Source organism: Cetorhinus maximus, chromosome 29, assembly GCF_964194155.1.
Source record: "Cetorhinus maximus chromosome 29, sCetMax3.hap1.1, whole genome shotgun sequence".
Lineage (NCBI taxonomy): Eukaryota > Metazoa > Chordata > Chondrichthyes > Lamniformes > Cetorhinidae > Cetorhinus > Cetorhinus maximus.
In genome coordinates, this window is record NC_135907.1 from 2,156,621 (window position 1) to 2,172,478 (window position 15,858).

Genomic DNA, 15,858 nt, shown 5'->3' on the forward strand with positions numbered 1-15,858 from the left:
TTTCTTCTTGAAGATGGTCATCAGTTGGCACTTGAGGCATGATTGTTACTTGCTACTTGTTAGATGTACCAGCCATGTGGCTACAACAGCAGGTCAGAGACTGGGAATTTTGTGGAGAGTGGCTCACCCCCTGATTTCCCCAAAGCCTGTCCACCATCTGCAAGGCACAAGCCAGGAGTGTGATGGAATACTCTCCACTTGCCTGGATGAGTGCAGCTCCAACAACACTCGAGAAGCTCAACACCACCCAGGATAAAGCAGCCCAATTGATTTTCACCCATCCACCGATTTCAGCATCCACTCCCTCCATTCCTGACGCACAGTGGCAGCCGTGTGTACCATCTACAAGAGGCACTGCAACAAATCGCCAAGCCGCCTTCCACAGCACATTTCAAACCTGTGACCTCTACCACCTAGATGAATAAGGGCAGCAGATACATGGGAACACCACCACCTGCAAGTTCCCCTCCAAACCATTCCCCATCCTGACTTGGAACTATATCACCGTTCCTTCACCGTCACTGGTTAAAATCCTGGAACTCCCTCCCTAACAGCACTGTCGGTGCACCTACACCACAGGGATTGCAGTGGTTCTCAAGGGCAATTAGGGATGGGCAATAAATGCTGGCCTAGCCACTGATGCCCTACATCATGAAAGAATTTGGGGAGAAAAAGACTTACCAGCCCAAGCCTGAATGTTGTCCAGGTCTTGCTGCATGCTGGCACAAACTCAGCTCTTGACATCATTACAGCCTTGGCCCAAATATGGACAAAAGAGTGGAATTCCAGAGGTGGGGTGAGAGTGGCAGCATTTGACAGTGTGGCGTCAAAGAGCCCTCGCAAAATTGAAGCCAGTAGAACTCCTCATTGTCTGAGGAGTTGTGAATGGGACTGTGCACAGTGAAACATTCTCATCTTCTGGCCTTATGATGGAGGGAGGAGGAAAGGTTATTGATGAAGCAGCTGAAGATGGTTGGGCCTAGGACACTACCCTGCAGCAATGTCCCAGACCTAGATAATTGGCAAAAGGAGTATATGTGATGTGAGGGGAAATATTTTCACCCAGAGGATGGTTGGAGTCTGGAACAAACTTCCTGAAAGGGTGATGGGGGCAGGTTAGATTGAGGAATCAAAAAAGAATTGGATTGCTACCTGAAAAGAGAATATGCAAGGAAACAGAGTGGGACTAAGTGGAATGCTCTTCCAGAGATCCAGTGCAGACTTGCTGGGCCGAATGGCTTCCTTCTACACCACAAAGATACTGTGATACCCAAGATAATTGAACTCCGACAGCCACAGCCATCATCCTTTGTGCTACGTATAACTTCAGCCAGTAGAGAGCTTTCCCCGATTCCCAGTGACTTCAATTTTACTCGGACTCCTTGATGCTGTACTTAGTCAAGTGCTGCCTTGATGTGAAGGGCAGTCACTCTCACCACACTCGAGTTTGGCTCTTTGTCCATGTTTGGACCAAGGCTGTAATGCTGAGTGGCCCTGGCAGAACCCAAACTGAGCACCAGTGAGCTTGATAGCACTGTCGGTAACACCCTCCGTCACTTTTGCCGATGATCAAGAATAGACTGATGGGGCGGTAATTGGCCGGGTTGGGCTTGTACCTACTTTTTGTTGACGGGACATACGTGGGCAATTTTCCATTTTGCTGGCTAGTTGCCAATGTTGTAGCTGTACTGGAACAGCCTACTTAGAGGCGCAGTTAGTTCTAGAGTACAGGTCTCCAATAGTACAACTGGGATTTTATCAGGGCCCATAGTCTTTGCTGTATCGAATGCCTTCAGCTGCTTCTTGGTATCGCATGGAGTGAATCAAATTGGCTGAAGAATGGCACCTCTGCTGGCAACCTCAGGAGGTTGAGATGGATCATCCACTTGGCAGTCCTGGCTTAAGATGGTTGCAAATGCTTCAGCTTTGACTTTTGTACTGACCTGCTAGGCTCTGCTATCATTCAGGATGAGGAGGCCCATTGAGCCACCACCTTGTCCTGTCAGTTGTTTATTTAACAACACCATTCATGACTGTGACTGCAGGGCTTTGATCTGATTCATTGGTTGTAGGATTACTTAGCTCTGTCATTTCCAGGTATTCCTGGCATGCTGTCCTACACTCATTGAACCAGGGTTGGTCCCCTGGTTTGATGGTAATGGTGGAGTGAGGCTATCATCGAGAACCTCAGCTAATGTAAAAGAAAGAATGTTATCACTTGTGGTGCTCTGTGCTGAGAACAATATGAGGCAAATTTTCAGATCTCTGACCCCATCCCCACTTGAAACAATGGTGACTGCAATTTTGCTGAATTACCACCTGTTTTCTCACCACTGCCATTCAGACTTATAAATAATGGCTCTTGTGGCCTGGCAGTGACATGGTTATAGCTGATTAATCATGCAAACAATTAAAAACTTAAATATGGGCCTGTCTGAAGCTGGAAGACAGGAGCGACACACCCTTGGAAACCCTGTAGTCAGATTCCTGACATTTTAACAGCATTGTCTAAACAGGATCTGAACAGCTATTTCCACTGAGATTTAACTGGTGGAAGCAGCATTTTTGATGTGAGCCATAACTCGGGTTCACCTAATTGCCAGTCTTAAGATTTTACATTGGCACCCTTTTATTCTCAGTAAGCTGCCAAACATATATGTCCTTGCCACTCCTGCTCCTTCGGTGCAGCATATTTTAATTAGATTGCAAGAGAATATGGAGGAGCTTATCACCAGCATGCCAGCCAGCTCAATTTACAGAGAACACCACTGATCTCGCCGCTGCAGAAAAATCTGGGCCATTGTTCCCATTAATTTGTAGAGGTGACAATCGTTGATGCTAACAGATCTCTGTGTTCTGATTTAGATTTTCTTCACCAATGCAGCAATGCTAAGAACAGCAATGAGAGCTAAACAGGACAAACCAGTGAATAAGAAATAGAAGTGGAAATAGACCACAGGCTTCTTGGGGTTTGGGCACAAGTGACTGCATCGTGGACCCCTTTTTGTTTTGACATGATCAGAAATGGGGATTTTCCTTTTTGAAAGACTATTCGGTAATAATGTAGACTGTACATTAATGCTGGTTGCTTGAGTACCAAAGCCCATTCCTTGGCCAAGGCATTTTCATAGGAGTGATCAATCTTGCTGCAAGGAGGTAAACAAATTCAAAGGAAATTTGATAAATACTTGTAGGGAAAAAATTTTTCCTATGGGAAGAAGCACGGGAGTGGGACTGATTAGCTGAGCCGACACAGGCATGATGGGCTGAATAGCCTCCTCTGTGCTGCATTCCATGATTGGTTGATTCATTGCTGCCTTCACAATGTTCTTGGGATGTGACGTACCTTGAATTTGTTCTTCTGGGTTCCCATGGAGAGCATAGTGGCATTGACAGATTGTCCTGGTGTACCATTTGCAACACTAAGTATAAAACTATATAGAAAGGAGCAAATGGACATGCATTCTTCCTTGGGTTTCTCTCACTCTTTCTTTCTGGAAAGTGAAGAACTCCCCACTAATGCCTTTCCCTGTGAGCAATAATTTTCATCTTCTGTGCCAGTTTGTTCCCAAATGAATTTAGTCTACTTTCCTTCAAACACGTATCTAAGTCATTCTTAAGTGTTGGCAAAGTCATGGTTGCTGCTTCAATCATTGACCCAGACAGGATTCTACAGCCTCACAACCCATTGGTTTTGTAGTTTCTCCTGTTCTGTATCTTGAATCTCTGACATTTAATCTTATATGTCCCCTTCCTCTAAACCCCCTAAATCAACACTAACAAGAACTTGCCTTTTATAAACTGCATTTAATGCGGAAAGCTATCCGAGGCATAACCCATCGAAAATGCATGCAAAACCAAAGATAATAAGAGTAACTAATAGCTTGGTGGAAGAGCTGGGTTTTAAATAGTGTTTTGCAGAATGACTGAGATTTTCAGGGATAGAGTTCCAGAATTCAAGTCATAAGACACCTGAAAACGCAACTGCCAACTTTGGAGGGGGTGTATGAAAGAGGTGAGAGTCAGAGGAAGAAAGAGTTCTGGGAATTATAGAGCTGGAGGAGGTAATGGAGGGGCAAGATCATGGAGAGATTTAATTAGTGGAAACTGTTCTGTTTCCACTTTCTGAGCCCATCATAATTTGATAGAGGCATTTAAAATTACTCGTCAATCTCCTCCATTCAAATTAAGTCAACGCCTGTTTTATAGTCTTTGTATTTTGTACGCCAGGCAGCAGCCTGCTCAATCTGCACTTTTGCTTCTCGGGGCCCCATTTAGCATGGAGCCCAATACTGAATACAGTGCTATAGTCTAATAAAACGCTGCCTTACCACTGGTATACAATCTACTTGAAACAGTTGCCTAGAACAAACTGGGATTGTCTGCAGGGAGCTGAGAGTACAACTGCTGTGTCTATATTCTGTAGCTGCAGAATGCAGACACCTGTGTGGTTATGATGACCAGGTGATGAGCTGCAGAATTATTGAGGCAAATGTATTAGGCTATACTCAGACTGAGTTGCAAATTTTTCAGGCTGTAACTTATAGGACAAGGTTAAGGAACCTGAGGTGACTGCTGTTTTTGCTGAAAGCTGAGCCGGTGGCCTGATTCCAAACCCTCGCTCCCACCCCACCCTATTCCATTTGAGCTTGTTGCTGAAACTCAAATTCCAATTCCTTTGCTTTCCCTAACCGCCATTATCATCAGTACTATTCTGATCTAGCCACTGGGATGTTGGAAGGGCAATCCCAGATGGATCGCTTTGCCTGAACCTTTAGTTTTGTTCTTTCCCTCTTGGTTCCATTTAGTTTTGCAGTTGGGAATGACACCTAGTTCGCCAAAGTTCATCACACATCCTGTGCTATCTGTAAATCTCTGATTTTAAGAGAGACAAAATGCAAATAGGACTCCCCATCCAGAGGAAAATTTCAACCGTTGACTATTTGTATTGCTGTAAGTAAGTGCTGAGTGGAAACGGTTCCCTTTCTTCATTCCTCCCAAGCACCCTCGGTTGCCTGGCTGAACTTGTGCCCTTTAGAAAATGTCTCTGATGCTAACATCACTTCTCTCTTGCCAAAAAAAGAATACGATTATATTGCAAAATGTCAATCCTAATCTGACTTCTGTTCTTTTTTTTTATTTTGCAGCTATTGGGCGATTGTGTGAGAAATGTAAGTATTTTTGTGTCTTGATTATTTTTGTAACCATCTCTTTTTGCAGCCTGTTTCTTTTCTGCACATTTTCTCCTAATTGGAAGAGTTGGCAACTGGGTCACTTGATCTTTACGGTTTTAATGAGTGTTTCTCAAACTACAATAGAGGACAAAGTGCTGATTAAAGCACGAGGCACAGCTTCGTGTTCAAGGTCCTTGATCTGGCATAAACCTGCTGGAAAGTTTATGACAGCCATTGGTGACCCAACTCTTGAGCTGTAACAGTTCAGCCTGTTTTAAAATGTGCGATTTTACTGCAGAAGGAAACAGCCTAATGAAGTCTCATTATAGGTCCATATCCCAGTATAAAAATATGTACAATGTTCATTTTGAATGTGTCAAAAGTCTGTGGGGTGTGGGAAGATTTCCAACATGTCCTGAGGGAATGAAATGTGCTGATGTGTTGCTTTTTAATGAATGGCTCAAATTTTACAATCGAAGAAACACTTAGAAGCTCTCAAATACATAGTGTATTTAATTATCTCTCAAACCCTCCCTTGTCACACAAGAGTTCCAGCTTTCAAAAATAAAAGACAGAAAGCCTTTGAACATTGCGACAGTTCTCGGTGTCCCACCGTTTCAATCTCCAAGCTGGACCACCCTTTGTCATTGCTGCCTTATGTTTTTTTTTTTGGCAAGGAGCCAACACTGTACATCCATAACCCTGTTGCCCCTCGCCAGCTGTAGCCTTGTGTTTCGTTCTGTGATCCTGTCATTGACTTGGGGTTCTTGTGTTTAAGGCCGCTGCATTGCCCAATTTTCCTAACTCAAAGCCAGCTACTTTGTAATGATTTGATTTTTCTGTTCCTGTTCCCTATATGCTTAGGTTCCTTTTCCAGTCCCTGCCAGTATAGTGAGAGAGAGCTGACATAAAGAAAGATGGAGACGGCAATTGGGAAGTGGGAAGGCAGCAAAGAAATGGTTACAGAAAGAGATCCATTACTGTAACTACCTCCAGAATACAACCTGTGTCAGTTGTGATCTTTTCCCTCACTCCTATATTGCTGGATGAAACTCTCTTCCTTTTTCCAGTACTCTGCTTACTAGCTTCTTGAGTTACAAATTCCAATTAATCCAGAGCTTTAGTGCCCCTACCCTATTCTACACCTGAGCCCTGCTCACCTATCGTCCTTTTGCTCACCATCCATTTGACTCTTCTACATGTTGACATCAAGCTTCTTTTCTTTGGTGACTATTTATTTTCTCTCTCTCCTCCCATTGCTCTGCTGTAGCTGATCTTTGAATCCTCCTTTTGATGAGGTAGAAATAAGTCATTGTGGTAATGGCCCTCTTCCTGGAAGTGTTTCTCCTCTTGTCCAATTATTTTGGTGTTGCAGCCTCCATTTCTGTTTGTGTTGACTCTCTCATTATGTAGGGAGGGGGTGATAGGAAGTACAAGAAAATAGGGAACGCGAGCAGATGACCAGAGAATCAAATCAGTAAGAGGTACTAAGTGATTGGCTTTGGCCTAGGAATTTGGCGCACTCTGGTGACCTCAAACACAATCAGTGACAGGACCTCCAAGAAACCACATCAGTTCACGTGTGTGCTCCTCCATCTCTGGTCTGCTGTACATCCCCCATGACCCTCCTTCCTCTCAACCATTCGGCCCAGCTCTCCTATCCTATACCCCTCTCCAGTACTTCATTTTTCACCATCTTCAAAAACTTTGTCAAAACCTACCTGCTTAATTGTGCTTTCAGCTACGTCAGCCAGCAATTCCTCATATTGCTCAACGCTTATTCCCTTTTTCTTTTCTGCTAAAGCATCTTGGAACTTCCATTAAATTATTTTTAATAAATATATTGATTCTTCTAGATGATTTTAAATGTATTCCTTAATACCAACTCTCAAACCAATGGAAATAGATTTTCCTGAATTGTCTATCAAAAACCCTTCAAAAAATGTAAGCACCCCCAATCTGATAGCTTCTTCACCTCTGCGCTCGAGTGAAGGCCGACAAAGATTATTTATTGCAATAGTTCTTTATTTATAGTGTTAATTACATTTGTTGGATAATGTACACATGGCATTTTAGTTGTAGCTGCAAAGAGCTGACTCTGCTCAACCTCTTTTTTTTCCCCCTCCCATGGTGAGTTACAGCTTTGGCTGTACAGAATCCTGGCATTAATTTTTTAAGTATTTGTGAAGTCACATTGTTCTTTCAAGATAAAAATTACAATGGACTGCACAGTTAATGTTTCAACTCAAAGTTGCACAGCATGAAGTTTACTTATTTACCACCTGTCTGGAGTAGCATCCTTACTTGTCATTTTTCATGATATGTTTTAGCAGTGTCTTGGGACTTCAGTATTGACTCCTTTCAAACCTGGTTGATCTATCTGCCACTTTTTTTTGAGTTTGGGCTATGTCATTTAATTAGATAGAATTACACTGCTAGTTAGTTGCTAGGAGGGACAGGAAGTTGTAGCAGGATATCGAGTCAGTAAATGGGAAAAGCTATGGCAGATGAAGTTTAATGTGGGCAAGTAAGAGGTTATCTACCATGAACCTTGGAAATATAATGTAGAATATTTTCCAAATGGTGATTTTGGGAGTCCAAGTACATGTCACTTAACACACGTAGGCAGGTACCACATGTGATTCAGAAGGCTAATGGAATGTGGCCTCTATCTCAAGGGGCTGGATCGCAATGGGGAGGAAGTTACACTTCAGTTGTTTAGAACCTTGGTCAGACCCTATCTGGCGTACTGCATTCAGCTTTGGGCATGGCACCTCAGGAAGGACTCAGTGGCGTTTAAGATGGTACACCAATTCACCAGAATAATATGGAGCTAAGAGGATTAAATTATGAGGACAGGTTGTATGAGCTTGGCTTGTATTCGCTTGAGTTTAGACAGTTGAGGTGTTTAAGCATTTAAAAGAATTCAGTAGGGTTGATAGTTTTTTTTCTATTTCTTCTGATGGGGAAATCGAGGATGAAGGGATGTAACCTTGAAATTGGAGCTGGGCCATTTAGGACAGAAATCGAGAAGCACTTTTCTTTCAGAGGTCAGTAGAAATCTGGAATTTCCTACCCCAAAGTGCTGTGGATGCTGGGTCAATTGGAGCGTTCAAGACTGGGAGTTGTTTTTAATTGTTCATGGGATGTGGTTGTCACTGGCATTTATTGCCCATTCCTAATTGTCCTCGAGAAGGTGGTGGTGAGCTGCCTTCTAGAACCGCTGCAGTCCATGTGACGTAGGCACACCCACGGTGTTGTTAGGGAGGGAGTTCCAGGATTTTGACCCAGTGACAGTGAAGGAACAGCGATATATTTCCACTTCAGGATGGTGAGTGACTTGGAGGGGAAGTTCCAGGTGATGGTGTTCCCATGCATCACCTGCCCTTATTCTTCTAGTTGGTGGAGGTCATGGGTTTGGAAGGTGCTGACAAAGAATCCTTTGGTGAGCTGCTGCAATGCATCTTGTAGATGGTACACACTGCTGCCACTGTGTGTCAGTGGAGAAGGGAGTGGATGTTGAAGGTGGGGTACCAGTCATGGGGGCTGCTTTTTCCTGGATGGTGTTGAGCTTCTTAAGTGTTGTTGGAGCTGCACTCATCCAGGCAAGTGGAGAGTATTCCATCACACTCCTGCCTTGTAGATGGTGGACAGGCTTTGGGGAGTCAGGAGGTGAGTCACTCGCTGCAAAATTCCCAGCCTCTGACCTGCTCTTGTAGCCACAGTATTTATATGGCTGGTCCAGTTTAGTCTCTGGTTGCTGGTAAATCCCAAGATGTTGGTAGTGGGGGATTCAGCGATGGTAATGTCATTGAATGCCAAGGAGAGGTGGTTCAATTCTCTCCTGTTGGAGATGGTCATTGCCTGGCACTTGTGTGATACAAGTATTACTTGCTGCTTATCAGCCCAAGCTTGGATATTGTCCAGGTCTTGCTGCATGTGGGTACGGGCTGCTTCAGTATCTGAAGAATCACAGCTGGTGCTAAACATTGTGCAATCACCCACTTCTGACCTTATAATGGAGGGAAGGTTATTGATGAAGCAGCTGGAGACGGCTGGGCCTAGGACAAGATTGATAGGATATCGAGGAATATGGGAGAGTGGAGTTTGATGTTCAGATGAATGGTGGAGCAGGCTTGAAGGACGGGTTGACTCACTCCTTGCTCTTATGAACTGGGGTAGACAAGAGGTTAGGAACAGTCTTGCCTCTGAGTCAGATTCTCATTCCAGGACTAGACCAAATAATTTATTCCCATGTATCCAGCCTGTTCCAGTTATTTAGCTGAATGTTGAAGATTTTACTACATGATTTGTGAATGAGCAGGGTGCTGCCATGGCATGATAGCCAAATTCCATCAATCAACAGTGCACATTAGGTTTAATAACGAGTTAATCTATGTAAGAGTGATTGGACTTCAAAGTAATTCACAGTGGTACATGAAAAGTTTCTGAGAAATGTGTGGTTGTGCTGTATAAGTGCAAATCTTCTTTGACCTAATCCTGCATTGCATTTGACTAAAAAAAAAAGACTGCTACCTCTTGCATGTTTGTTTAATTCTCTCGGTTCCTGTTTTACTTTGAGTGAGAATGACTCTGGTTCCTCTGGGAATTGGCAGCTAGAGCAATACTGGTAGCCAAGTATTGTCCCATAGGTAGTGGCATGTCCTCTGGTACATTGATGAAGTGACTTGTGCACACCTGAATCCTGACAGCTGGCATGACCACAGAGGGGTATAGCCTAACCCAACCCATTCCTTCCTGCCCACTTATCAGTGCACCACCCTGGTTCAGTGGATTGAGATTTGGAGTTAGCGTTCTACTACTGCTGTCACTGTAATTAAATATAGTTACAGTATTGTAATTGAATTTATTCAGTATACTAGTCAAGCCAACTATTAGCCACGCATTATCCCATTTGACTCCGCTGTGGCTTTCAAAGGGAAAAGCACCCGAAGATACAAAAAGTATTGCGGGGTCACAGGGAAGGGCAGTCGACTGGCCTTAACTAAATTGCTCTGACAGAAAGCTGGCATGGACACAACAGACCAAATGACCATCTCCTGTGCTGTAACCATTCTATGATTTTGTATTTCTATTATTGTGGTGATAATTCTGTGTGATGACACACTCCTGCCTGTTGTGGTGCTGCAGCCCTTCCACATGGAGAAGGGTGTACTTACTGACAGCATGGCCGGTTTACACAGACACAAATTTATATCAGATATTTAAAATCGTACCAATAAGCTGTAGAAAAAACCAAACTTGTTCTTGTGTAGCAATTTTCATTCAATTGCTGTCACCACTAGTGACTGACTGATAAGCACCAGTACCTCACCCCAGTTCAAAAATACAGCCTAGGTTTGAAAGGACAAATTCTATAATTAATTGTACCGCAATTTTTTACAAGTGGATATCATCAGCTGTCTTGGCCCTAAGCTCTGGAACTCCCTTCCTCAACCTCTGAACCCCTCTCTCCTTTACGATGCTCCTTAAAACCTACACCTTTCACCAAGCTTTTGGTCATCTTTTGGATATCAGCTGTGACTTGGTGGGTAGGACTCTTGTCTCCGAGTCATAAAGTTGAGAGTTCAAGTCCCACTTCAAGACCTGAACTGATCAAAATGAAAAGCTGGCATTTCAGTGCAGTACTGCACCACCCCGCTCCACCCCCAATGCTCCCCTCCTTCTTAGGTGTTTCTCACTCTCTCATATGGTTGGAGCTGCTTTACCTGCACTTACCTGCGGCCATCTTGGCCTCCCTTTCTCCCCTGGATTCTCTGGTGAATCTGAGATCCCGATTCTCTTCATTTCTATTTCTTTTTCTTTTATATGGAAGTGGGAGCGTTGTTATAACTGGGGTTGAGGAGGAAACTGTTTATTTATAAATAATTAAAGAAAGACTCCCCTCCATGCATGCAACTGCTATAAACTGTCCCCTCCCCCCTCAATTGAAAAAACAGACCACCCTAAAAGGATTTAAAGAAAGAAATTTCATAGGAAGGAAAAAAGTGTCAACTATCCATTGATTCAGAGGCTCTGCTCTGAAGAGAATTGTTTTTTCTCTCTCTCTCAGGGGAAATGTTTTTTTTTTGCTTTGAATTCTCCTGTCTTTGCCATGCTGCTCCTCCAATCACAGGCTCCCCCACTCCTGCACTCGCTGCGGGAGGGAGGGAACCTGTGATTGGAGGAGCTGGAGCACCAACATGGGAAAGATCTGTGATTGGAGGAGCAGCTCCTCACAGATTCTCTCTCCCATACTTGCTGCTCCTCCAAGCAAACTCTGCATGCTTTTCCGCTCTCAACAAAATACCTGTGCCTGCAATTGTTCAGCCCCAGACCTTGGAAGAGCCATAATATAAAGTAAGGTTGCCTCCCCCCTGCCCCGGCCCCCGTACAATGTTTCTTGGATTTTCCGCCCCCGTTTTTGTTTTCTTGCAGGCTACTTGTGACATGTCGAGGGTGAATTTGCCCACCACCCCTGTGTAATTTGAACCCTGTTACTGAGGAAGTGCAGCACGATCAGAGATGCTGTTATTTGGTGAGACGTTTCCTTCCCCCTCGCATGAACGTAACATTGTGCAATCATCAGCAAACACCCCCACTTCTGACCTTATGATGGAAGGAAGGTCATTGAAGCAGTGAAAATGGTTGGGCCAAGGACACTACCCTGAGGAACTCCTGCAGTGATGTCCTGGAACTGAAATGATTGACCTCCAACAATCACAACCATCTTCCTTTGTGCTCGGTATGACTCCAACCAGTGGAGAGTTTTCCCCCTGATTCCCATTGACTTCAGTTTTTCTTCGGCTCCTTGATGCCACACTCGGTCAAATGTGGCCTTGATGTCAAGGGCAGTCACTCTCACCTCACCTCAGGAGTTCAGTTCTTTTGTCCATATTTGAATAAAGCCCGTAATGAGGTCAGAAGCTGAGTGGCCCTGGCAGAACACAAACTGAGTGTCAGTGAGCTGGTCAATGCGAAGCAAGTGTCCCTTGATAGCACTGTTAATGAGTCCATCCATCATCTTGCTGATGATCGAGAGTACACTGACGGGGTGGTAATTGGCTGGGTTGGATTTGTCTGCTTTTTTTGCGTACAGTACATACCTGGGCAATTTTCCACATCTGGGTAGTTGCTAGTGTTGTAGCTGTACTGGAACAGCTTGGCTAGGGGCATGGCAAATTCTCTCCATTGACATAATGATGCACCTGTTCTTCAAAGTGTGAGCCTAGATGAGTATTGGTAGCCTGTGGAAGGCATTTTAGTGGAATGCAATCCTGTCTTGAGTTCATGATTTAAGAGTTTGTGCCAGGGCTCTCTTTCTTTTTTCCTGTTTTCTTTCCTCATCTCAGCATTGATCCCAGTTTTAACGCCAATCCCACAACCTCAACTTTACTCAACACTGGTTCAAGCTTGGAACCAATGGCCCCTCTAAATTTTTTCATTGTGTGTGGTTTGTTCGCTTAAATCCATGATACCTTTAAGATACCATGTGTGTGCATCCACTTAAAAAAAAAGAAAAAATTTAAAGTGGAGAACTTGCAAGTGGCCTGCGCTACACATTCCAGGTAGCTTTCAAGAAGCATTGCTTGGAACATTCCTGGTCTGCATTAACCATCTATAGAGTGCTTTAGTACGGATGATCAGTGGTAACCAAGACGTTTCTTTATACCAACTTTAGAATGTCATGCTTATTGGGTCTGCAACCACTCTTGAGCTAGGCTGACATTTCATTGCTGAACTGTTGGGAGTGCCATCTTTCAGATGAAACATTAAACCGAGGTCCTGTTTATCTTCCCGGATAGACGTAAAAGTTCCATTTAAAGAAGTGCAGGAGAGTTCTTCTGGCTTACGTTTGTGCCTAAACCAATAGCACTTAAAGAAAATCTCCATTATTCTGGTCTATGTTATTGCTGTTTTTTTGGACCTTACTGTATACAAATTGTTTGCCTATATTACAATAGTCACTTCATTTTAAAAGTAATTTATTGGCTGCAAAGTGCTTTGGGATGTCATGAAGAGCACAGTATAAATGCAAGTTTGTCCTTCCTTTCCCCCATTGCCTGAAGAAATAGGCTAGTAACCTGCTTCAACTCCTCTGTATTTGATGGTGAGTGAATGTTTCAGATTCTTTATTGTGCAGACCAGAGAGGGAGACAAACATACTGAAAATTGGACCAAAAAAGTTTTTTTTTGTGCGATGTATCACAAGTCGCTAGAGTTTAGCGAACGAAAACAAAACTTCATTCAAGCTAGCAATGTTCTTATTTTTCCAAGTTCCGTCATCTAATTACTACATAGAGCTCAATTCACTGCTTCCTGTACCACAGCCAGATAGATTACCATTTTTCTCTACAGATGCGATTGAAGCTCAGGCTGACTTTGTGGAAAAACTGGGCTGCATTCCACCGTTTGTAGCATAAATCTGTGGGGATTGAGTCCATCCCTGAGTAAATGTTCCTTTTAGAAATAAGCATTGGCATTGGCTGGCACACAGTCTGCCTGGCACTGGGGAGAGGGTATCTGTGCCATGGGAATCCAGGCTATAAAGATGGTCTCACAGGCAGAGGATACAGACAGGCTTTTTTGCTTTTAGATGTAAAAGCAAAGAGCTGACCTTAGTTAGATCAGACTGTACCATTTCCTCCACATCCCTTTTATCTTCTATCAGCCATTGGCTCCTCTCCCATCTCACACAACCCCTGACCCCTCAAACTACTGATGCAGATATAGCTTTCTGCCTGTCAAGCTCAAGGTTATTTTCATTTTTGTAGACTGCACCACCACACCCCATTCTTCTTTTCTCTGTTATCCCTCTCAATCTTTCCCCATGCACTATATTTGTCAATGACTATTTTTATTTTTCATTTCACAAACAGCGGCTAACTATTATCCCACGCTCTCTAGTGTAGGGAAAACAGCTCTACAATCCCAAGTGTTTTCACATACGAGTAGGCAATGTTGTAGATTCACCTTCAATGCAGCAATCCCTGGTAAATGAGGCAGAACGGTCTGCTGCAACCTTCTGATCAGTGTTGGATTGCAGCTTTCTCTGTTGGTAATGGCTCACAGCAGAGACAAATATACAGGATAGGGTAAAATTTGAGGTCAAATTGTGACCCTTTGCACACCTGTCATGTCATCTGTTTCACAGGCACTTTTTGTTGGGGCAAATGAAGGCAAATCAAGATGAAAATTACTTCCAAAATGGAGGGGCAAAGTACTGTAGTAGTAACTACTGGGGTGGAGTCCCTTGCTTGCATGTAATTCCAATACAAGAACAACAGGTGCATGTCATATTAGCTGCTTCTGTGAAATTTGAATCGTGCAGGTCCAGGGTAGAGTCAACTATTTCTCTGGTTCCTTGTTAAATGCTAATAGTACATTGAAGAGAGAAGCATTGGTTATAAATTTCTCCAGGCATCTTGTGGATTTTCAGAATGCATGTGTAGTGGATTTCTGAAAGCACAATTTACTAAAATAAAGTATATGGAAATTAAAACTGGCAGATACACGTCAGATGTTGGTCCTTTCAGGGCACAGTATGTTGAAGAAAGGAAAGAAGTTCACTTTGGTTGTGCTTTTCATGGTTTCAGAACATCCCAGAAGGCTTCACAGGCAATTCATTGCTTTTTGAACTGTTATGTTGATAAAGATAAGCAGCCACTTAACACATAGCTAGGTCCCACAAACAAAATGAGATGAATGATGATTTGATTTGTTCTGGTTGAAGGAAGAATGTTGGCCAGGACTCTAGGAAACTTTCCGTACCTCTCTTCGAACAGTGCTGTTTGATCTTTTGCTTTCCCCTGAACAGGCAGACGGGACTTAACCTCCCATCCAAAAAACAACACATCCAAGGATGCACTAATGTGAGAGGGGCAGAGGGGAAAAAATATGTAAGGAAAGAAACAAAAGACTGGAGCTGCTGCAAGCAGTCATCTGTTCTTTCTGTAGATGCTGCTAACATATGCATTGTGGACTCTTCATCAATATTAGCGGATATAGTAGATGCACAACAATTAATAAGTGAACAGAAAAAATGGAAAAAGCATATGTTCATAACGCGCAGGTACATGCACCCTTACGCAAGTGCAAAGAAATGCAAATATAAAGTGTTTGTGATAACAGGAGATAGTCAAGTGGGAGAAGTGATCTTAGTGTGAGACCATAAGTGTCAACAAAGGAAGAAATGAAAGAGTCATGGGTGGAAAATGCCTGAATATCTGAAGGAGGTGAGGGATGAGGCAGGTAAAAATGTAAAGACAAAAACTGTTAAGAGGGCAAGTTTCATGACTCTCATGACTAGAAGAAAATGCAGGTTGATACCTCTGGAGCAGACCACTTTGCTAGCACAGCGTTCCAACAAGGGCTTGTGCAAGGTTATCTGATCTTGGAGTTAACATTCATTTAAAATAGTCCAGGATTGGGGAAACGTCACTTCAAAAGAATTGGCTCTTCGTTTTTCATTTGAAAAAGCAAGCAGGCAGGATGAGCTGTGAATTCTTAAGTATTATGTTTGTATAGCAATAATGGTGATGGAAAGAAAGTCTGTGGAAATCCTTGGAATGCAGAAATGGAAAATTCCACTCCTCTTTCGGAGAAGGGGCTAATGTTTGATCTTTTTTTAATTCGAAGAAAGTTTTCCAAAACACTGTCTGGCTGATTTAAAAAAACATTGAGA

At 43.2% G+C, this 15,858-nt stretch overlaps 1 protein-coding gene across 1 annotated transcript in view; it reads left to right on the forward strand.

Annotated features, from left to right (window-relative positions):
• The window catches only part of phf5a (PHD finger protein 5A), a 34,770-nt gene that overhangs the window by 5,727 nt on the left and 13,185 nt on the right, over window positions 1-15,858 (forward strand). The window contains exon 2 of the mRNA XM_078532025.1: window positions 5,148-5,171. Within this exon, the coding sequence (XP_078388151.1) occupies window positions 5,148-5,171 (24 nt within the window). The remainder of the gene's footprint in view (window positions 1-5,147; window positions 5,172-15,858) is intronic.